This window comes from Podarcis gaigeae (assembly GCF_964106915.1).
Source record: "Podarcis gaigeae genome assembly, chromosome: Z".
In the NCBI taxonomy this organism is placed as follows: Eukaryota; Metazoa; Chordata; class Lepidosauria; order Squamata; family Lacertidae; genus Podarcis; species Podarcis gaigeae.
Window position 1 is genome coordinate 38551 of NC_139691.1, and position 23950 is coordinate 62500.

The 23950-nt window shown below is 45.5% G+C and overlaps 2 protein-coding genes across 2 annotated transcripts in view; one reads left to right on the forward strand and one right to left on the reverse strand.

The window, feature by feature from the left end:
- LOC310836181 (14 kDa phosphohistidine phosphatase-like) overlaps nucleotides 1-23950 on the reverse strand; it is a 48461-nt gene that overhangs the window by 18865 nt on the left and 5646 nt on the right. The window lies entirely within an intron of this gene.
- Nucleotides 11878-22915, forward strand: EDF1 (endothelial differentiation related factor 1). Its single transcript, XM_083721084.1, has 5 exons — nucleotides 11878-12016; nucleotides 14924-14975; nucleotides 21323-21483; nucleotides 22523-22616; nucleotides 22698-22915. The coding sequence occupies exons 1-5, from the start codon at nucleotides 11939-11941 to the stop codon at nucleotides 22757-22759; spliced, it is 447 nt and encodes a 148-aa protein (XP_083577210.1). The 5' UTR covers nucleotides 11878-11938; the 3' UTR covers nucleotides 22760-22915.

Genomic DNA, 23950 nt, shown 5'->3' on the forward strand with positions numbered 1-23950 from the left:
GTGGCCAGGACTGGAATAGACATGGATAGGAAAATAAACAGCGCCCTCGTGTGGCCAGGACTGGAATAGACATGGATAGGAAAATAAACAGCGCCCTCGTGTGGCCAGGACTGGAATAGACATGGATAGGAAAATAAACAGTGCCCTCGTGTGGCCAGGACTGGAATAGACATGGATAGGAAAATAAACAGCGCCCTCGTGTGGCCAGGACTGGAATAGACATGGATAGGAAAATAAACAGCGCCCTCGTGTGGCCAGGACTGGAATAGACATAGATAGGAAAATAAACAGGGCCCTCGTGTGGCCAGGACTGGAATAGACATGGATAGGAAAATAAACAGCGCCCTCGTGTGGCCAGGACTGGAATAGACATGGATAGGAAAATAAACAGTGCCCTCGTGTGGCCAGTACTGGAATAGACATAGATAGGGAAATAAACAGTGCCCTCCTGTGGCCAATAATAATAATAATAATAATTTTTTATTTATTTATTTATTTTATATAATATTTTTTATTAGTTTTATAAAATACAGAAAAAAGAATAGAGAACGTATTATAAAAGTAAAAAAGAAAGGTTACAAATTTTTCTTACTCTTTTTTCCAAATCTATTGGACTTCCCCACGTCCTCCCAACCCTGCATTCTCTGTGATACATAACGTCTGCAATTTGTTAACTTATTTCAATACTTATTGTATCTTCCTTTTTATCATGTTACCCAATTTCAAATGTATTATAACCCAAATCATGTACATTTTCATTTTAACACAATAAAGTTGTTTCATTATTCTATCTCTGACTCCTTGTACCTTAATTTCCATTTCTTTAATTTAACATTACTGAAGCTAGGATTTCCTAAAAGGTGCGTTTTTTAACATTCATACAACTTATAATGTTTTTCCAAATAGTTTTAAATTTTCTCCAGTCCTCCTCGAATGTTTCTTCTCCCAAGTCTCGGATTCTGCCAGTCATTTCGGCCAGTTCCATATAGTCCATCAACTGCGATTGCCATTCCTCCAGCGTGGGTAAATCTTGTGTCTTCCAATTGTAGCAGGAACCCCCCCACCCCAATCATTCTGTTTGTACAAACTTCAAACACACACACACACACGCCACATTTCTGTTATAAATTCATAGAAAAATCAACCATACATTGGATTTGCACTGTTCCATTTTTATTTTACTCCATATGACAAGAACTAACAAAGGGGGGTGACTTAGTCCTGGTCAGCTTAGTCCTGGTCAGCCATAATCCCTTCATTGTCTCAGCACATAACACAGGAGCCCTGCCCATGCCAACCCTGATGATCCCAGACAGAAGACAATCAAGATCACAAAGAACTTGCATATGGGAGTGGATTCATCAGGGACTGGAACAAAGGACAATGATCAGATCTTCCCTCAGGGGGCAGGAAACTGCAAAATCCCTTTTGTCTCCTGGAAGTTCCTGGAAGTGACTCGGGGAGGGGGAAAGGAGGAACCAGCCAGGTGACCAGACACTCAAGTTACCATCACAACTCCTCCCTCAGCACCTCCTTTCTGTAATGTATGCCTCCCTCAGCACCTCCTTTCTGTAATGTATGCCTCCCTCAACCCCTCCTTTCTGGGGTTGGGCTAGACCTAGAGGAGGGGAATTTCAAAAGTTTTTATAAGACCTTGCACACTATTGTTCTGGGTCTTTCCTCTCTCCTGCACGTGAGGGGAATACCCTGTTGCAACAGTTCAATAAAGGGCAAGCCTACAGGCTGCTGTTTTGCTCCAAGTTATCCTGGTTGGTGTCTTTGTTTTGTCCAAGGGAGCCCTCGGATTTTTCCTGCAACACAATGTTTTGCAATCAGAATCCTTGCTGCTGTAGTAGCATACATAAAAAAGGTTCTGTCCTTCTTAAACACTCTCCGGTCCACCATGCCCAGAAGGAAGGCCTCTGGTTTCTTAGGTAAGGTAAATCTCAGTACCTTTTTTAGTTCATTATGAATCATTTCCCAGAAGGCCTTCACTTTCGGGCAGGTCCACCAGAGGTGAAAGAATGTCCCTTCCGCCTCTTTACATTTCCAGCATTTATTATCAGACAGGTGATATATCTTAGCAAGCTTGACTGGCGTCATGTACCACCGGTATATCATTTTCATAATGTTTTCCTTCAAGGCACTACATGCCGTAAATTTCATTCCGGTGTTCCATAACCTTTCCCAGTCTTCAAACATAATGTTATACCCCAAATCCTGCGCCCACTTTATCATGGCGGATTTGACTGTCTCATCCTGAGTATTCCATTTAAGCAGCAGGTTATACATTCTCGAAAGTAGTTTACTTTTTGGTTCTAACAATTCTGTCTCTAGTTTCGATTTTCCCACCTGGAATCCAACCTTCTTATCTACTTTAAAGACCTCATGAAATTGTGCATAATGCAACCAATCTCGCACCTTGTTTTTTAGTTTTTCCAAGCTCTGCAACCTCCAATTGTCTCCAATCTTTTCAATAATTTCCCCATATTTAGGCCAATTGGCTTCCATATTAGGTCTCTTACGTGCCTTGGCCTCCACCGGTGAGATTTTTTATTTATACCCAGCCAAGGCCGGGCTCAGAGCGGCTTACAAGCAATAATAAAAACAAGATGAATGATTACAAACTTAAAAACAAAAATAAAACACAACAATACTGGAATAGACATAGATAGGGAAATAAACAGTGCCCTCGTGTGGCCAGGACTGGAATAGACATGGATAGGAAAATAAACAGCGCCCTCGTGTGGCCAGGACTGGAATAGACATGGATAGGAAAATAAACAGTGCCCTCGTGTGGCCAGGACTGGAATAGACATGGATAGGACAATAAACAGTGCCCTCGTGTGGCCAGGACTGGAATAGACATGGATAGGAAAATAAACAGTGCCCTCGTGTGGCCAGGACTGGAATAGACATGGATAGGAAAATAAACAGTGCCCTCGTGTGGCCAGGACTGGAATAGACATGGATAGGAAAATAAACAGTGCCCTCGTGTGGCCATTACTGGAATAGACATGGATAGGAAAATAAACAGTGCCCTCGTGTGGCCAGGACTGGAATAGACATGGATAGGAAAATAAACAGTGCCCTCGTGTGGCCAGGACTGGAATAGACATGGATAGGAAAATAAACAGTGCCCTCGTGTGGCCATTACTGGAATAGACATGGATAGGAAAATAAACAGCGCCCTCGTGTGGCCAGGACTGGAATAGACATGGATAGGAAAATAAACAGTGCCCTCGTGTGGCCAGGACTGGAATAGACATGGATAGGAAAATAAACAGTGCCCTCGTGTGGCCAGGACTGGAATAGACATAGATAGGAAAATAAACAGCGCCCTCGTGTGGCCAGGACTGGAATAGACATGGATAGGAAAATAAACAGTGCCCTCGTGTGGCCAGGACTGGAATAGACATGGATAGGAAAATAAACAGTGCCCTCGTGTGGCCAGGACTGGAATAGACATGGATAGGAAAATAAACAGTGCCCTCGTGTGGCCATTACTGGAATAGACATAGATAGGGAAATAAACAGCGCCCTCGTGTGGCCAGGACTGGAATAGACATGGATAGGAAAATAAACAGCGCCCTCGTGTGGCCAGGACTGGAATAGACCTCAATAGGAAAATAAACAGTGCCCTCGTGTGGCCAAGGACTGGAATAGACATAGATAGGAAAATAAACAGCGCCCTCGTGTGGCCAGGACTGGAATAGACATAGATAGGAAAATAAACAGTGCCCTCGTGTGGCCAGGACTGGAATAGACCTCAATAGGAAAATAAACAGTGCCCTCGTGTGGCCAGGACTGGAATAGACATAGATAGGAAAATAAACAGTGCCCTCGTGTGGCCAGGACTGGAATAGACATAGATAGGAAAATAAACAGTGCCCTCGTGTGGCCAGGACTGGAATAGACATAGATAGGAAAATAAACAGTGCCCTCGTGTGGCCAGGACTGGAATAGACATGGATAGGAAAATAAACAGCGCCCTCGTGTGGCCATTACTGGAATAGACATAGATAGGGAAATAAACAGCGCCCTCGTGTGGCCAGGACTGGAATAGACATAGACAGGAAAATAAACAGTGCCCTCGTGTGGCCAGGACTGGAATAGACATAGACAGGAAAATAAACAGTGCCCTCGTGTGGCCATTACTGGAATAGACATGGATAGGAAAATAAACAGCGCCCTCGTGTGGCCAGGACTGGAATAGACATAGACAGGAAAATAAACAGTGCCCTCGTGTGGCCAGGACTGGAATAGACATAGATAGGGAAATAAACAGCGCCGTCTTGTGGCCAGGACTGGAATAGACATGAATAGGAAAATAAACAGTGCCCTCCTGTGGCCTGTACTGGAATAGACATAGATAGGAAAATAAACAGTGCCCTTGTGTGGCCAGGACTGGAATAGACATAGATAGGGAAATAAATAGCGCCCTCGTGTGGCCAGGACTGGAATAGACATGGATAGGGAAATAAACAGCGCCCTCGTGTGGCCAGGACTGGAATAGACCTCAATAGGAAAATAAACAGTGCCCTCGTGTGGCCAGTACTGGTATAGACATAGATAGGAAAATAAACAGTGCCCTCGTGTGGCCAGTACTGGTATAGACATAGATAGGAAAATAAACAGTGCCCTCGTGTGGCCAGGACTGGAATAGACATAGATAGGAAAATAAACAGCGCCGTCGTGTGGCCAGGACTGGAATAGACATGAATAGGAAAATAAACAGTGCCCTCCTGTGGCCAGTATTGGAATAGACATAGATAGGAAAATAAACAGTGCCCTCATGTGGCCAGTATTGGAATAGACATAGATAGGAAAATAAACAGTGCCCTCGTGTGGCCAGGACTGGAATAGACATAGATAGGAAAATAAACAGCGCCGTCGTGTGGCCAGGACTGGAATAGACATGAATAGGAAAATAAACAGTGCCCTCCTGTGGCCAGTATTGGAATAGACATAGATAGGAAAATAAGCAGTGCCCTCGTGTGGCCAGTACTGGAATAGACATAGATAGGAAAATAAACAGTGCCCTCGTGTGGCCAGTACTGGTATAGACATAGATAGGAAAATAAACAGTGCCCTCCTGTGGCCAGTATTGGAATAGACATAGATAGGAAAATAAGCAGTGCCCTCGTGTGGCCAGTACTGGAATAGACATAGATAGGAAAATAAACAGTGCCCTCGTGTGGCCAGTACTGGAATAGATATAGATAGGGAAATAAACAGTGCCCTCGTGTGGCCAGTACTGGAATAGAGCTCAATAGGAAAATAAACAGTGCCCTCGTGTGGCCAGTACTGGAATAGACATAGATAGGGAAATAAACAGCGCCCTCGTGTGGCCAGGACTGGAATAGACATGGATAGGAAAATAAACAGCGCCCTCGTGTGGCCAGGACTGGAATAGACATAGATAGGAAAATAAACAGCGCCCTCGTGTGGCCAGGACTGGAATAGACATGGATAGGAAAATAAACAGCGCCCTCGTGTGGCCAGGACTGGAATAGACATAGATAGGAAAATAAACAGCGCCCTCGTGTGGCCAGGACTGGAATAGACATGGATAGGAAAATAAAGAGCGCCCTCGTGTGGCCAGGACTGGAATAGACATGGATAGGAAAATAAACAGCGCCCTCGTGTGGCCAGGACTGGAATAGACATAGATAGGGAAATAAACAGTGCCCTCCTGTGGCCAGGACTGGAATAGACATGGATAGGAAAATAAACAGCGCCCTCGTGTGGCCAGGACTGGAATAGACATGGATAGGAAAATAAACAGCGCCCTCGTGTGGCCAGGACTGGAATAGACATGGATTGGAAAATAAACAGTGCCCTCGTGTGGCCAGGACTGGAATAGACATAGATAGGAAAATAAACAGTGCCCTCGTGTGGCCAGTACTGGAATAGACATAGATAGGAAAATAAACAGTGCCCTCGTGTGGCCAGTACTGGAATAGACATAGATAGGGAAATAAACAGTGCCCTCCTGTGGCCAATAATAATAATAATAATAATAATAATAATAATTTTTTTATTATTTATTTATTTTATATAATATTTTTTATTAGTTTTATAAAATACAGAAAAAAGAATAGAGAACGTATTATAAAAGTAAAAAAGAAAGGTTACAAATTTTTCTTACTCTTTTTTCCAAATCTATTGGACTTCCCCACGTCCTCCCAACCCTGCATTCTCTGTGATACATAACGTCTGCAATTTGTTAACTTATTTCAATACTTATTGTATCTTCCTTTTTATCATGTTACCCAATTTCAAATGTATTATAACCCAAATCATGTACATTTTCATTTTAACACAATAAAGTTGTTTCATTATTCTATCTCTGACTCCTTGTACCTTAATTTCCATTTCTTTAATTTAACATTACTGAAGCTAGGATTTCCTAAAAGGTGCGTTTTTTAACATTCATACAACTTATAATGTTTTTCCAAATAGTTTTAAATTTTCTCCAGTCCTCCTCGAATGTTTCTTCTCCCAAGTCTCGGATTCTGCCAGTCATTTCGGCCAGTTCCATATAGTCCATCAACTGCGATTGCCATTCCTCCAGCGTGGGTAAATCTTGTGTCTTCCAATTGTAGCAGGAACCCCCCCACCCCAATCATTCTGTTTGTACAAACTTCAAACACACACACACACACGCCACATTTCTGTTATAAATTCATAGAAAAATCAACCATACATTGGATTTGCACTGTTCCATTTTTATTTTACTCCATATGACAAGAACTAACAAAGGGGGGTGACTTAGTCCTGGTCAGCTTAGTCCTGGTCAGCCATAATCCCTTCATTGTCTCAGCACATAACACAGGAGCCCTGCCCATGCCAACCCTGATGATCCCAGACAGAAGACAATCAAGATCACAAAGAACTTGCATATGGGAGTGGATTCATCAGGGACTGGAACAAAGGACAATGATCAGATCTTCCCTCAGGGGGCAGGAAACTGCAAAATCCCTTTTGTCTCCTGGAAGTTCCTGGAAGTGACTCGGGGAGGGGGAAAGGAGGAACCAGCCAGGTGACCAGACACTCAAGTTACCATCACAACTCCTCCCTCAGCACCTCCTTTCTGTAATGTATGCCTCCCTCAGCACCTCCTTTCTGTAATGTATGCCTCCCTCAACCCCTCCTTTCTGGGGTTGGGCTAGACCTAGAGGAGGGGAATTTCAAAAGTTTTTATAAGACCTTGCACACTATTGTTCTGGGTCTTTCCTCTCTCCTGCACGTGAGGGGAATACCCTGTTGCAACAGTTCAATAAAGGGCAAGCCTACAGGCTGCTGTTTTGCTCCAAGTTATCCTGGTTGGTGTCTTTGTTTTGTCCAAGGGAGCCCTCGGATTTTTCCTGCAACACAATGTTTTGCAATCAGAATCCTTGCTGCTGTAGTAGCATACATAAAAAAGGTTCTGTCCTTCTTAAACACTCTCCGGTCCACCATGCCCAGAAGGAAGGCCTCTGGTTTCTTAGGTAAGGTAAATCTCAGTACCTTTTTTAGTTCATTATGAATCATTTCCCAGAAGGCCTTCACTTTCGGGCAGGTCCACCAGAGGTGAAAGAATGTCCCTTCCGCCTCTTTACATTTCCAGCATTTATTATCAGACAGGTGATATATCTTAGCAAGCTTGACTGGCGTCATGTACCACCGGTATATCATTTTCATAATGTTTTCCTTCAAGGCACTACATGCCGTAAATTTCATTCCGGTGTTCCATAACCTTTCCCAGTCTTCAAACATAATGTTATACCCCAAATCCTGCGCCCACTTTATCATGGCGGATTTGACTGTCTCATCCTGAGTATTCCATTTAAGCAGCAGGTTATACATTCTCGAAAGTAGTTTACTTTTTGGTTCTAACAATTCTGTCTCTAGTTTCGATTTTCCCACCTGGAATCCAACCTTCTTATCTACTTTAAAGACCTCATGAAATTGTGCATAATGCAACCAATCTCGCACCTTGTTTTTTAGTTTTTCCAAGCTCTGCAACCTCCAATTGTCTCCAATCTTTTCAATAATTTCCCCATATTTAGGCCAATTGGCTTCCATATTAGGTCTCTTACGTGCCTTGGCCTCCACCGGTGAGATTTTTTATTTATACCCAGCCAAGGCCGGGCTCAGAGCGGCTTACAAGCAATAATAAAAACAAGATGAATGATTACAAACTTAAAAACAAAAATAAAACACAACAATACTGGAATAGACATAGATAGGGAAATAAACAGTGCCCTCGTGTGGCCAGGACTGGAATAGACATGGATAGGAAAATAAACAGCGCCCTCGTGTGGCCAGGACTGGAATAGACATGGATAGGAAAATAAACAGTGCCCTCGTGTGGCCAGGACTGGAATAGACATGGATAGGAAAATAAACAGTGCCCTCGTGTGGCCAGGACTGGAATAGACATGGATAGGAAAATAAACAGTGCCCTCGTGTGGCCATTACTGGAATAGACATGGATAGGAAAATAAACAGTGCCCTCGTGTGGCCAGGACTGGAATAGACATGGATAGGAAAATAAACAGTGCCCTCGTGTGGCCAGGACTGGAATAGACATGGATAGGAAAATAAACAGTGCCCTCGTGTGGCCATTACTGGAATAGACATGGATAGGAAAATAAACAGCGCCCTCGTGTGGCCAGGACTGGAATAGACATGGATAGGAAAATAAACAGTGCCCTCGTGTGGCCAGGACTGGAATAGACATGGATAGGAAAATAAACAGTGCCCTCGTGTGGCCAGGACTGGAATAGACATAGATAGGAAAATAAACAGCGCCCTCGTGTGGCCAGGACTGGAATAGACATGGATCGGAAAATAAACAGCGCCCTCGTGTGGCCAGGACTGGAATAGACATAGATAGGAAAATAAACAGCGCCCTCGTGTGGCCAGGACTGGAATAGACATAGATAGGGAAATAAACAGTGCCCTCGTGTGGCCAGGACTGGAATAGACATGGATAGGAAAATAAACAGTGCCCTCGTGTGGCCATTACTGGAATAGACATAGATAGGGAAATAAACAGCGCCCTCGTGTGGCCAGGACTGGAATAGACATGGATAGGAAAATAAACAGTGCCATCGTGTGGCCATTACTGGAATAGACATAGATAGGGAAATAAACAGCGCCCTCGTGTGGCCAGGACTGGAATAGACATAGACAGGAAAATAAACAGTGCCCTCGTGTGGCCAGGACTGGAATAGACATAGACAGGAAAATAAACAGTGCCCTCGTGTGGCCATTACTGGAATAGACATGGATAGGAAAATAAACAGCGCCCTCGTGTGGCCAGGACTGGAATAGACATAGACAGGAAAATAAACAGTGCCCTCGTGTGGCCAGGACTGGAATAGACATAGATAGGGAAATAAACAGCGCCGTCTTGTGGCCAGGACTGGAATAGACATGAATAGGAAAATAAACAGTGCCCTCCTGTGGCCTGTACTGGAATAGACATAGATAGGAAAATAAACAGTGCCCTTGTGTGGCCAGTACTGGAATAGACATAGATAGGAAAATAAACAGTGCCCTTGTGTGGCCATTACTGGAATAGACATAGATAGGGAAATAAATAGCGCCCTCGTGTGGCCAGGACTGGAATAGACATGGATAGGGAAATAAACAGCGCCCTCGTGTGGCCAGGACTGGAATAGACATGGATAGGACAATAAACAGCGCCCTCGTGTGGCCAGGACTGGAATAGACCTCAATAGGAAAATAAACAGTGCCCTCGTGTGGCCAGTACTGGAATAGAGCTCAATAGGAAAATAAACAGTGCCCTCGTGTGGCCAGTACTGGAATAGACATAGATAGGGAAATAAACAGCGCCCTCGTGTGGCCAGGACTGGAATAGACATGGATAGGAAAATAAACAGCGCCCTCGTGTGGCCAGGACTGGAATAGACATAGATAGGAAAATAAACAGCGCCCTCGTGTGGCCAGGACTGGAATAGACATAGATAGGGAAATAAAGAGCGCCCTCGTGTGGCCAGGACTGGAATAGACATGGATAGGAAAATAAAGAGCGCCCTCGTGTGGCCAGGACTGGAATAGACATGGATAGGAAAATAAACAGCGCCCTCGTGTGGCCAGGACTGGAATAGACATAGATAGGAAAATAAACAGCGCCCTCGTGTGGCCAGGACTGGAATAGACCTCAATAGGAAAATAAACAGTGCCCTCGTGTGGCCAGGACTGGAATAGACATAGATAGGAAAATAAACAGTGCCCTCGTGTGGCCAGGACTGGAATAGACATAGATAGGGAAATAAAGAGCGCCCTCGTGTGGCCAGGACTGGAATAGACATGGATAGGAAAATAAAGAGCGCCCTCGTGTGGCCAGGACTGGAATAGACATGGATAGGAAAATAAACAGCGCCCTCGTGTGGCCAGGACTGGAATAGACATAGATAGGGAAATAAAGAGCGCCCTCGTGTGGCCAGGACTGGAATAGACATGGATAGGAAAATAAAGAGCGCCCTCGTGTGGCCAGGACTGGAATAGACATGGATAGGAAAATAAACAGCGCCCTCGTGTGGCCAGGACTGGAATAGACATAGATAGGGAAATAAACAGTGCCCTCCTGTGGCCAGGACTGGAATAGACATGGATAGGAAAATAAACAGCGCCCTCGTGTGGCCAGGACTGGAATAGACATGGATAGGAAAATAAACAGCGCCCTCGTGTGGCCAGGACTGGAATAGACATGGATAGGAAAATAAACAGTGCCCTCGTGTGGCCAGGACTGGAATAGACATGGATAGGAAAATAAACAGTGCCCTCGTGTGGCCAGGACTGGAATAGACATAGATAGGGAAATAAACAGTGCCCTCGTGTGGCCAGGACTGGAATAGACATGGATAGGAAAATAAACAGCGCCCTCGTGTGGCCAGGACTGGAATAGACATAGATAGGGAAATAAAGAGCGCCCTCGTGTGGCCAGGACTGGAATAGACATGGATAGGAAAATAAAGAGCGCCCTCGTGTGGCCAGGACTGGAATAGACATAGATAGGGAAATAAAGAGCGCCCTCGTGTGGCCAGGACTGGAATAGACATGGATAGGAAAATAAAGAGCGCCCTCGTGTGGCCAGGACTGGAATAGACATAGATAGGAAAATAAACAGTGCCCTCGTGTGGCCAGTACTGGAATAGACATAGATAGGAAGAAGGACGACCTGTCGCCGCGCGGGCGTCGAGCGAGGGCGTTGCTAGGGCGGCCATTTTGGACGAGGGCAAGAGGACGGGAAAGGGGGTAAGAAACGGCAGAGCCGCCATGTTGGTTGAGGGCAGCGGGGCCTAGCCTAGATTTCTGCATTTCAGGGGTCAGACTAGATGCCTCTTGAAGCCCCATTTCTGCATTTTATATATTATTATATATGGGACGAAGGCAAGAGGACGGGAAAGAGGGAAACGGGGGAAGAAAGGGCGGAAGAGGCCATGTTGGTTGAGGGCCGGCGGCCATCCTTTTTGCGCATGCTCTACATCATGGGTAGCTTCAAAGTCGCTTCTGCGCATGCTCCCTAACTAGAGCAAGGGGCGTTACAAACCACCTACGGTCGTTTCTGCGCATGCTCTAATACCTCGGGAAGCTTCAGAATCGCTTTTGCGCATGCTCCCCAACCTAGAGCAAGGGGCGTTACAAACCACCTACGGTCGTTTCTGCGCATGCTCTATAGCCCGGGAAGTCCTATCGTCCTTTGTGCGCATGCTCTATAGCCCGGCCAGCGCCACCCTCCCTTCTGCGCATGCTCCCCCAGCAAGCGCGAGGGGCGTGACGCACGCCAGCCGGCCAATCCCGCGCCGCCGCTTTAGGCCAGGCGAAGCCGATTGGCGGGCGGCCCCCTGGGAGGCGGGCCCTTCTCCTCGAGCGACCAATAAGCGTCGGGGAGGGCGGTGGAGCCAGCCAGAGCGGCGCCATGGCGGAGAGCGACTGGGACACGGTGACGGTGCTGCGCAAGAAAGGGCCCAGCGCGGCCCAGGCCAAGTCCAAGCAGGTGAGCGGAGGCCTCTCCCCGCACAACCGCCGCCGGCCCTCTCACGGGGCGGACTGAAGGGGCCTGGCCGCGACGCGCCCCTCCAAAGCCCCTCGCCCCCGAGGCCACGCCCACCGGCGGCTCCCATTGGCCCAGGCGCTGGCCCGCCAAAATGGCGGCGCGCCAGGCCACGCCCTCTCAAAATGGCGCCCGGAATTCTCCTCAGAGAGATTTTTCCCCTCAGTTGAAAGAATTGAATTGACATTGGATTTCAATGGGATTAAATCAAGGAATAGGTTCGGTTCAGTGTGAATCTTAAGTTCCCTTCAAATTAAATAAAAAAATGAACAATTTAATGAGAAATAAGGGAATTGCATGCAGTTTAAATGGGGTGAAAAATAAGTAAATTCCATTAAATGGGATGAGAAATAAAGGAATTCCTTTCAATTTAAATTGGGTGAAAAATAAGGGAGTTCCATTCAATTGAATAAAAAATAAATTAAATTTAAATTGGGTTAAAAATAAGGGAGTTCCATTCAATTGAATAAAAAATAAATTAAATTTAAATTGGGTGAAAAATAAGGAAGTTCCATTCAATTGAATAAAAAATAAATTAAATTTAAATTGGGTGAAAAATAAGGGAGTTCCATTCAATTGAATAAAAAATAAATTCAATGCATTCAATTTAAATTGGGTTCAAAATAAGTGAGTTCCATTCAATTTAATAAAAAATAAATTCAATGCATTCAATTTAAATTGGGTTCAAAATAAGTGAGTTCCATTCAATTTAATAAAAAATAATTTAAATTTAAATTGGGTTTAAAAATAAGTGAGTTCCTTTCAATTTCATGAAAAATAAAGGAATTGCATTCAATTAAAATTGGATTAAAAATAAGTGAGTTCCATTCAATTTAATAAAAAATATATTAATTGCATTCAATTTAAATTGGGTTCATTATGTGAGTTCCATTCAGTTTAATAAAAAATAAATTCAATGCATTCAATTTAAATTGGGTTCAAAATAAGTGAGTTCCATTCAATTTAATAAAAAATAAATTACATTTAAATTGGGTTAAAAATAAGGAAGTTCCATTCAATTTAATAAAAAATAAATTCAATGCATTCAATTTAAATTGGGTTAAAAATAAGGAAGTTCCATTCAATTTAAATTGAATGGAGCATAAATAAGTTCCATTATATTTCAATTGAGTTGAGAATACATGTTCCATTGTATTTAAATGGAATTAAAAACAAATACGTTCGTTCAATTTAAGCTTTAAGTTCCATGTTAATTCAATTACAAATGTACAAGCTCCATTCAATTTCATGAAAAATAAATGGATTGCATTCAATTTCAATTGGGTTAAAAAGAAGGAAGTTCCATTCCGTTTAAATTGAATTGAAAATAATGAAGTTCCATTCAATTTAATTTGGATTAAAAATAAGTCAGTTCCATTCAATTTAAATTGAATTGAAAATAATTCAATTTAAATTGGTTTAAAAAGAAGTCAGTTCCATTCAGTTTAAATTGAATTGAAAATAATGAAGTTCAATTCAATTTAAGTTGGATTAAAAAGAAGTCAGTTCCATTCCATTTAAATTGAATTGAAAATAATTCAATTTAAATTGGATTAAAAAGAAGTCAGTTCCATTCAGTTTAAATTGAATGGAAAATAATTAAGTTCCATTCAATTTAAATTGGATTAAAAAGAAGTCAGTTCCATTCAGTTGAAATTGAATGGAAAATAATTAAGTTCCATTCAATCTAAACTGGATTAAAAATGAGTAAATTCCATTCCATTTAAATTGAATTGAGAATAAATAAGTTCCATTATATATATATACTTTTCATTTTACAACAAGGCGTCCTTTTCTCTCCTTAATTCCTTAATTAATTCCTTAATTATTTGCGTTTCCTCCTTAATTCCTTAATTATTTGTTCCCTCTAAAAATTTGGCTACGTATTCTTTGTTTCCCCTAAAAAAATTGATACATATCATTGGTTTCCTCTAAAAAATTTGATACGTATCATTTGTTTCCTCTTATTTGATACATATTAAGATGGGTAGGGTATTTGCCATAACAATAATAAATAATAACATAAATATTGGTCCTTTTATCCTTTTATGTTTATGCTAACATTTCAAGTTTTTTCCAGTCCGTTTTAAAATAATCCGGAAATGTTGAACGTTTTTTCTTCTTCCTGATTTCTTCTGCTTCCTTTCCATTTCTGCTTTCCTTTTTTCCCCCATATATATATAATTTTATCCCCCCCAAAATGTCATTTTATTATGTTAGACAAGACCCTGGTTGGATTCTGATTATATTAGACAGGACCCTGGTTTAATTCGGATTATATTAGACAGGACCCTGGTTTAATTCGGATTATATTAGACAGGACCCTGGTTTAATTCTGATTATATTAGACAGGACCCTGGTTTAATTCTGATTATATAAGACAGGACCCTGGTTTAATTCTGATTATATTAGACAGGACCCTGGTTTAATTCTGATTATATTAGACAGGACCCTGGTTTAATTTTGATTATATTAGACAATATCATTGTTTGATTCTGATTATATTAGACAAGATCCTGGTTTGATTCTGATTATATTATATTATTATTAATTTTATATAATTATTATATTATATTATATTATAATAAAATAGTATTTATTTAATAAATCAAATAACAAATCTGAATAAAAATCGGTAAATCTCTCTATAAAACCCCAAGAATAAGCATTAGCTCTACTTTGCACTAGTCTCATAACAAATGAGACAGATCTGCGGAGAAGACTTTCCAATAGGCGGAAACAGAGAGACCGTGCAAACCAAGAAAATCTTTCTTAAATACATAATTCACGAATTAAAAAGAAGAAAAATTAATAATTTTTTAAAAAATTCTCCCCTCTTTTCTGCCCCAGGCTGTCCTTGCAGCTCAGAGGCGAGGCGACGACGTGGAGACCTCGAAGAAATGTAAGTTCTCCAATTTTTAACGGTATTTGCAATTTTTAACGGTATTTGGTTTGAGCTCCTTGAGTCGCTTGGAGGTTTCCTCCAGTGGAATTTATTCATTATTATTATTATTATTATTATTATTATTATTATTAATGGAATTTATTTACTGATATAGATCTCAGGGTGGGAGAAAGAAACAGCGGGGTTTTTTACCGGGGAACAGGTAAAAAGAGATTTTCCTGTGCCTGGAAAATGCCTTTTTTGGCTGCTGGTCCCTTATTTTCGAGGCTGCTGGTCTCTTATTTTCAAATCTGCAAGTTGCATCCTTCCTCCTCCTTGGGTACCACTCCTCCTCCTTGAAGCATCCTTCTTCTTTCTGTCTCCTCCTGCCTCCTTCCTCCTCCTCCTTGAAGCATCCTTCTACTTCCTGTCTCCTCCTGCCTCCTTCCTCCTCCTCCTTCCAGCATCCTTCTACTTCCTGCCTCCTCCTGCCTCCTTCCTCCTCCTCCTTGAAGCATCCTTCTACTTCCTGCCTCCTCCTGCCTCCTTCCTCCTCCTCCTTGAAGCATCCTTCTACTTCCTGCCTCCTCCTGCCTCCTCCCTCCTACTCCTTGAAGCATCCTTCTACTTCCTGTCTCCTCCTGCCTCCTTCCTCCTCCTCCTTCCAGCATCCTTCTACTTCCTGCCTCCTCCTGCCTCCTTCTTCCTCCTCCCTGAAGCATCCTTCTTCTTCCTGTCTCCTCCTGCCTCCTTCCTCCTCCTTGGGTACCACTCCTCCTCCCTGAAGCATCCTTCTTCTTCCCGTCTCCTCCTGCATCCTTGCTCCTCCTCCTCCTTGGGTACCACTCCTCCTCCTTGAAGCATCCTTCTTCTTCCTGCCTCCTCCTGCCTCCTTCCTCCTCCTCCCTGAAGCATCCTTCTTCCTGCCTCCTCCTGCCTCCTTCCTCCTCTTCCTTGAAGCATCCTTCTACTTCCTGCCTCCTCCTGCCTCCTTCCTCCTCCTCCTTGAAGCATCCTTCTACTTCCTGTCTCCTCCTGCCTCCTTCCTCCTCCTCCTTGAAGCATCCTTCTTCTTCCTGTCTCCTCCTGCCTCCTTCCTCCTCCTCCTTGAAGCATCCTTCTACTTCCTGTCTCCTCCTGCCTCCTTCCTCCTCCTCCTTGAAGCATCCTTCTACTTCCTGTCTCCTCCTGCCTCCTTCCTCCTCCTCCTTGAAGCATCCTTCTACTTCCTGCCTCCTCCTGCCTCCTTCCTCCTCCTCCTTGAAGCATCCTTCTACTTCCTGTCTCCTCCTGCCTCCTTCCTCCTCCTCCTTGAAGCATCCTTCTACTTCCTGTCTCCTCCTGCCTCCTTCCTCCTCCTCCTTGAAGCATCCTTCTTCTTCCTGTCTCCTCCTGCCTCCTTCCTCCTCCTCCTTGAAGCATCCTTCTTCTTCTTCCTGTCTCCTCCTGCCTCCTTCCTCCTCCTTGGGTACCACTCCTCCTCCTTGAAGCATCCTTCTTCTTCCTGTCTCCTCCTGCCTCCTTCCTCCTCCTCCTTGAAGCATCCTTCTACTTCCTGCCTCCTCCTGCCTCCTTCCTCCTCCTCCTTGAAGCATCCTTCTACTTCCTGCCTCCTCCTGCCTCCTTCCTCCTCCTCCCTGAAGCATCCTTCTTCTTCCTGTCTCCTCCTGCCTCCTCCCTCCTCCTCCTCCTTGGGTACCACTCCTCCTCCTTGAAGCATCCTTCTACTTCCTGCCTCCTCCTGCCTCCTTCCTCCTCCTCCTTGAAGCATCCTTCTACTTCCTGTCTCCTCCTGCCTCCTTCCTCCTCCTCCCTGAAGCATCCTTTTTCTTCTTCCTGTCTCCTCCTGCATCCCTCCTCCTCCTTCAAGCATCCTTCTACTTCCTGTCTCCTCCTGCCTCCTTCCTCCTCCTCCTTCCAGCATCCTTCTACTTCCTGCCTCCTCCTGCCTCCTTCTTCCTCCTCCCTGAAGCATCCTTCTTCTTCCTGTCTCCTCCTGCCTCCTTCCTCCTCCTTGGGTACCACTCCTACTCCTTGAAGCATCCTTCTTCTTCCTGTCTCCTCCTGCCTCCTTCCTCCTCCTCCTTCCAGCATCCTTCTACTTCCTGCCTCCTCCTGCCTCCTTCCTCCTCCTCCTTGAAGCATCCTTCTACTTCCTGCCTCCTCCTGCCTCCTTCCTCCTCCTCCTTGAAGCATCCTTCTACTTCCTGTCTCCTCCTGCCTCCTTCCTCCTCCTCCTTCCAGCATCCTTCTACTTCCTGCCTCCTCCTGCCTCCTTCTTCCTCCTCCCTGAAGCATCCTTCTTCTTCCTGTCTCCTCCTGCCTCCTTCCTCCTCCTTGGGTACCACTCCTACTCCTTGAAGCATCATTCTACTTCCTGCCTCCTCCTGCCTCCTTCCTCCTCCTCCTTGAAGCATCCTTCTACTTCCTGCCTCCTCCTGCCTCCTTCCTCCTCCTCCTTGAAGCATCCTTCTACTTCCTGCCTCCTCCTGCCTCCTTCCTCCTCCTCCTTGAAGCATCCTTCTACTTCCTGTCTCCACCTGCCTCCTTCCTCCTCCTCCTTCCAGCATCCTTCTACTTCCTGCCTCCTCCTGCCTCCTTCCTCCTCCTCCCTGAAGCATCCTTCTTCTTCCTGTCTCCTCCTGCCTCCTTCCTCCTCCTTGGGTACCACTCCTACTCCATGAAGCATCCTTCTACTTCCTGTCTCCTCCTGCCTCCTTCCTCCTCCTCCTTCCAGCATCCTTCTACTTCCTGCCTCCTCCTGCCACCTTCCTCCTCCTCCCTGAAGCATCCTTCTACTTCCTGTCTCCTCCTGCCTCCTTCCTCCTCCTCCTTCCAGCATCCTTCTACTTCCTGCCTCCTCCTGCCTCCTTCCTCCTCCTCCTTGAAACATCCTTCTTCTTCCTGTCTCCTCCTACATCCTTCCTCCTCCTCCTCCTTGGGTACCACTCCTCCTCCTTGAATCATCCTTCTACTTCCTCTCTCCTCCTGCCTCCTTCCTCCTCCTTGAAGCATCCTTCTTCTTCCTGTCTCCTCCTACATCCTTTCTCCTCCTCCTCCTCCTTGGGTACCACTCCTCCTCCTTGAATCATCCTTCTACTTCCTGTCTCCTCCTACATCCTTTCTCCTCCTCCTCCTCCTTGGGTACCACTCCTATTCCTTGAAGCATCCTTCTACTTCCTGTCTCCTCCTGCCTCCTTCCTCCTCCTTGAAGCATCCTTCTACTTCCTGTCTCCTCCTGCCTCCTTCCTCCTCCTTGAAGCATCCTTCTACTTCCTGTCTCCTCCTGCCTCCTTCCTCCTCCTTGAAGCATCCTTCTACTTCCTGTCTCCTCCTGCCTCCTTCCTCCTCCTTGAAGCATCCTTCTTCTTCCTGTCTCCTCCTGCCTCCTTCCTCCTCCTTGGGTACCACTCCTACTACTTGAAGCATCCTTCTTCTTCCTGTCTCCTCTTGCATCCTTCCTCCTCCTCCTCCTTGGGTACCACTCCTCCTCCTTGAAGCATCCTTCTTCTTTCTGTCTCCTCCTGCCTCCTTCCTCCTCCTTGGGTACCACTCCTACTCCTTGAAGCCTTCTTCCTGTCTCCTCCTGCATCCTTCCTCCTCCTCCTCCTTGGGTACCACTCCTCCTCCTTGAAGCATCCTTCTTCTTTCTGTCTCCTCCTGCCTCCTTCCTCCTCCTTGGGTACCACTCCTACTCCTTGAAGCATCCTTCTTCTTCCTGTCTCCTCCTGCATCCTTCCTCCTCCTCCTTGGGTACCACTCCTCCTCCTTGAAGCATCCTTCTACTTCCTGTCTCCTCCTGCCTCCTTCCTCCTCCTCCTTGAAGCATCCTTCTACTTCCTGTCTCCTCCTGCCTCCTTCCTCCTCCTCCTTCCAGCATCCTTCTACTTCCTGCCTCCTCCTGCCTCCTTCTTCCTCCTCCCTGAAGCATCCTTCTTCTTCCTGTCTCCTCCTGCCTCCTTCCTCCTCCTTGGGTACCACTCCTACTCCTTGAAGCATCATTCTACTTCCTGCCTCCTCCTGCCTCCTTCCTCCTCCTCCTTGAAGCATCCTTCTACTTCCTGCCTCCTCCTGCCTCCTTCCTCCTCCTCCTTGAAGCATCCTTCTACTTCCTGCCTCCTCCTGCCTCCTTCCTCCTCCTCCTTGAAGCATCCTTCTACTTCCTGTCTCCACCTGCCTCCTTCCTCCTCCTCCTTCCAGCATCCTTCTACTTCCTGCCTCCTCCTGCCTCCTTCCTCCTCCTCCCTGAAGCATCCTTCTTCTTCCTGTCTCCTCCTGCCTCCTTCCTCCTCCTTGGGTACCACTCCTACTCCTTGAAGCATCCTTCTACTTCCTGTCTCCTCCTGCCTCCTTCCTCCTCCTCCTTCCAGCATCCTTCTACTTCCTGCCTCCTCCTGCCACCTTCCTCCTCCTCCCTGAAGCATCCTTCTACTTCCTGTCTCCTCCTGCCTCCTTCCTCCTCCTCCTTCCAGCATCCTTCTACTTCCTGCCTCCTCCTGCCTCCTTCCTCCTCCTCCTTGAAACATCCTTCTTCTTCCTGTCTCCTCCTACATCCTTCCTCCTCCTCCTCCTTGGGTACCACTCCTCCTCCTTGAATCATCCTTCTACTTCCTCTCTCCTCCTGCCTCCTTCCTCCTCCTTGAAGCATCCTTCTTCTTCCTGTCTCCTCCTACATCCTTTCTCCTCCTCCTCCTCCTTGGGTACCACTCCTCCTCCTTGAATCATCCTTCTACTTCCTGTCTCCTCCTACATCCTTTCTCCTCCTCCTCCTCCTTGGGTACCACTCCTATTCCTTGAAGCATCCTTCTACTTCCTGTCTCCTCCTGCCTCCTTCCTCCTCCTTGAAGCATCCTTCTACTTCCTGTCTCCTCCTGCCTCCTTCCTCCTCCTTGAAGCATCCTTCTACTTCCTGTCTCCTCCTGCCTCCTTCCTCCTCCTTGAAGCATCCTTCTACTTCCTGTCTCCTCCTGCCTCCTCCCTCCTCCTTGAAGCATCCTTCTTCTTCCTGTCTCCTCTTGCATCCTTCCTCCTCCTCCTCCTTGGGTACCACTCCTCCTCCTTGAAGCATCCTTCTTCTTTCTGTCTCCTCCTGCCTCCTTCCTCCTCCTTGGGTACCACTCCTACTCCTTGAAGCCTTCTTCCTGTCTCCTCCTGCATCCTTCCTCCTCCTCCTCCTTGGGTACCACTCCTCCTCCTTGAAGCATCCTTCTTCTTTCTGTCTCCTCCTGCCTCCTTCCTCCTCCTTGGGTACCACTCCTACTCCTTGAAGCATCCTTCTTCTTCCTGTCTCCTCCTGCATCCTTCCTCCTCCTCCTTGGGTACCACTCCTCCTCCTTGAAGCATCCTTCTACTTCCTGTCTCCTCCTGCCTCCTTCCTCCTCCTTGGGTACCACTCCTACTCCTTGAAGCCTCCTTCTTCTTCCTGTCTCCTCCTGCATCCTTCCTCCTCCTCCTCTTTGGGTACCACTCCTCCTCCTTGAAGCCTCCTTCTTCTTCCTGTCTCCTCCTGCATCCTTCCTCCTCCTCCTCTTTGGGTACCACTCCTCCTCCTTGAAGCCTCCTTCTTCTTCCTGTCTCCTCCTGCATCCTTCCTCCTGCTTGGGTACCACTCCTCCTCCTTGAAGCATCCTTCTTCTTCCTGTCTCCTCCTGCATCCTTCCTCCTCCTCCTCCTTGGGTACCACTCCTCCTCCTTGAAACAGCTATGGCTCTGAAGCCGAACATACCTGTGCCTGGAAAATCCCTGATTTTGTCTGCTGGTCCCTTATTTTCGAGGCTGCTGGTCCCTTATTTTCAAATCTGCAAGCTGACATCTATGATCTAGACTGACCCCTGAAATGCAGAAATGGGACCCCCAGAGGCATCTAGTCTGACCCCCAGAAATGCAGAAATGGGACCCCAAGAGGCATCAAGTCTATTTCTATTTTATTTTATTTTATTTTATATTTTATATTTCATTTCATTTCATTATTTCATTTCATTTCATTTCATTTCTTTAGTTTAGTTTAGTTTAGTTTTTAGTTTAGTTTAGTTTTTAGTTTAGTTTAGTTTAGTTTAGTTTTTAGTTTAGTGTTTAGTTTAGTTTAGTTTAGTTTTTAGTTTAGTTTTTAGTTTAGTTTAGTTTAGTTTAGTTTTTAGTTTAGTTTTTAGTTTAGTTTAGTGTTTAGTTTAGTTTTTAGTTTAGTTTAGTTTAGTTTAGTTTAGTTTAGTTTAGTTTAGTTTTTAGTTTAGTTTTTAGTTTAGTTTAGTTTAGTTTAGTTTACCGGGGAAGAGAGGGAGAGAGCGATAGGCAGCATGTTGTAACTTCCTGTCTGGACAGGAAGTGATGTCGCCGCGGTTGACGCCTCGCTTTCTCCCTCCTCGCAGGGGCGGCGGGCCAGAACAAGCAGCACTCCATCACGAAGAACACGGCCAAGCTGGACCGGGAGACGGAGGAGCTGCATCACGACCGAGTGCCGCTGGAAGTTGGCAAAGTTATTCAGCAGGGGCGCCAGGGCAAGGGGCTGACCCAGAAGGACCTGGCGACGGTAAGGATTAAAATATTCATTATATTTAATTTAATTAATTATATATATTTAATATATTTAATTATATTGTAATTAAAATAATTAAAAATCATTAGCTGTTCTTGAGGGTCATTATTAAAAATCATTAGATGTTGGGAAGGAAGACGTGAAGTGATGAAGTCCATTTTATAAGAATATTGGTTTTCCAAAACCAATATAAGAATATTGGGTTTGGAAAACCGTTAAAAGGATATACGGTTTGGGGAAACTGAAATTCAACCAGGAAGACACATAACAATGCTACTAAGTTTGGTTTAAAGACGGTTGAGATTGGCTAAAAAAAAATTGGAAAATCAATAACTACCAGACTGTGAGAAGACATCTGAAGGCAGCCCTGTTTAGGGAAGCTTTTAATGTTTGATGTATTACAGTATTTTAATATTTTTGGGGAAGCCGCCCAGAGTGGCTGGGGAAGCCCAGCCAGATGGGTGGGGTATAAATAATAAATTATTATTATTATTATTATTATTATTATGAAGAAAAAGAATGTGCTTTTGGCCCCGGAACTTGCATTCGGAACCCGGAGCCAAGACGCCACTTAACAATGTTACTAAGTTTGGTTTAAAGATGGTTGAGATTGATGTTTGTTTGCTTGAAAAAAAAATTGGAAAATCAATAAAAAAAATGGGGGGGGGAATCAATAAAAATGGGAAAAAATCAATAAAAGGGGGGAGAAATCAATTAAAAAGGGAAAAAATCAATAAAAGGGGGGAGAAATCAATTAAAAATTAATAAAAATCAATAAAAATCAATAAAATTGATAAAATTAATAAAAAATGATAAAAATTGATAAAATTAATAAAATTAATAAAAGGGGGGAGAAATCAATTAAAAATGGGAAAAAACAATAAAAATCAATAAAAAGAATAAAACATATGGAAAATCAATTTTAAAAAAAGAATGAAAGAGGAATGTGCTTTTGCCCACGGTCATTTGGGCCCCAAAACTCGCACTCGGAACCCGGAGCCAAGACACCCCCCCCTCTCTCTTTCTCTTTCAGAAAATCAACGAGAAGCCGCAGGTGATCGCCGACTACGAGTCGGGCAAGGCCATCCCTAACAACCAGGTGCTGGGCAAGATCGAGAGAGCCATCGGTAAGCGGGGTTGCGGGTTCGAGGAGGGGATGGGGTTCCGGGTTCGAGGCTGCGCGGCTGACCCCCCTCCTCTCTTCCCAGGCCTCAAACTCCGCGGGAGGGACATCGGGAAACCCCTCGAAAAGGGCCCCAAGGCGCAGTGAGGACAAAGCCTCGAAAGCCGGGGGGCGCCGGGCGCCGCTCAGCGCCCGGGGGTCCCCCCGACGTCCCGCCCCGACTCCGGACGGGCGGGAGAAGCCGCCTGCCAGCCGGCGGCCCGTCTCCTCTTTCCGCAGATTGAATAAAGCGAATTAAAATGGTTGGTGTGTCTCGAACCCGGGTTTTCTCTGGCGTGCTACGACTCCCAGAATCATTTGCAGGGATGGCGGTTTCAAAGTGGGCGCTGTAGAAGCTTCAAACTACATCTCCCAGAATCCTTTGGGGGCGGGAGGGCGCCTTAGGAGCCTCAAACTACATCTCCCAGAATCCTTTGGGGGCGGGAGGGCGCCTTAGGAGCCTCAAGCTACATCTCCCAGAATCCTTTGGGGACTAGAGAGCGCCTTAGAAGACTCAAACTACATCTCCCAGAATCCTTTGGGGGCTAGAGGGCGCCTTAGGAGCCTCAAACTACATCTCCCAGAATCCTTTGGGGGCTAGAGGCCGCCTTAGAAGCCTCAAACTACATCTCCCAGAATCCTTTGGGGGCTAGAGGGCGCCTTAGAAGACTCAAACTACGTCTCCCAGAATCCTTTGGGGGCTAGAGGGCGCCTTAGAAGACTCAAACTACATCTCCCAGAATCCTTTGGGGGCTAGAGGGCGCCTTAGAAGACTCAAACTACATCTCCCAGAATCCTTTAGGGGCCTAGAGAGCGCCTTAGCAGACTCAAACTACATCTCCCAGAATCCTTTGGGGGCTAGAGGGCGCCTTAGAAGACTCAAACTACATCTCCCAGAATCCTTTAGGGGCCTAGAGAGCGCCTTAGAAGACTCAAACTACGTCTCCCAGAATCCTTTGCGGGGATGCCGTGTTGAAAGGGGAATAGAGCGCCTTAGAAGCTTCAGACTACATCTCCCAGAATCCTTTGGGGGCTAGAGGGCGCCTTAGAAGCCTCAAACTACATCTCCCAGAATCCTTTAGGGGCCTAGAGAGCGCCTTAGCAGACTCAAACTACATCTCCCAGAATCCTTTGGGGGCTAGAGGGCGCCTTAGAAGACTCAAACTACATCTCCCAGAATCCTTTAGGGGCCTAGAGAGCGCCTTAGAAGACTCAAACTACGTCTCCCAGAATCCTTTGCGGGGATGCCGTGTTGAAAGGGGAATAGAGCGCCTTAGAAGCTTCAGACTACATCTCCCA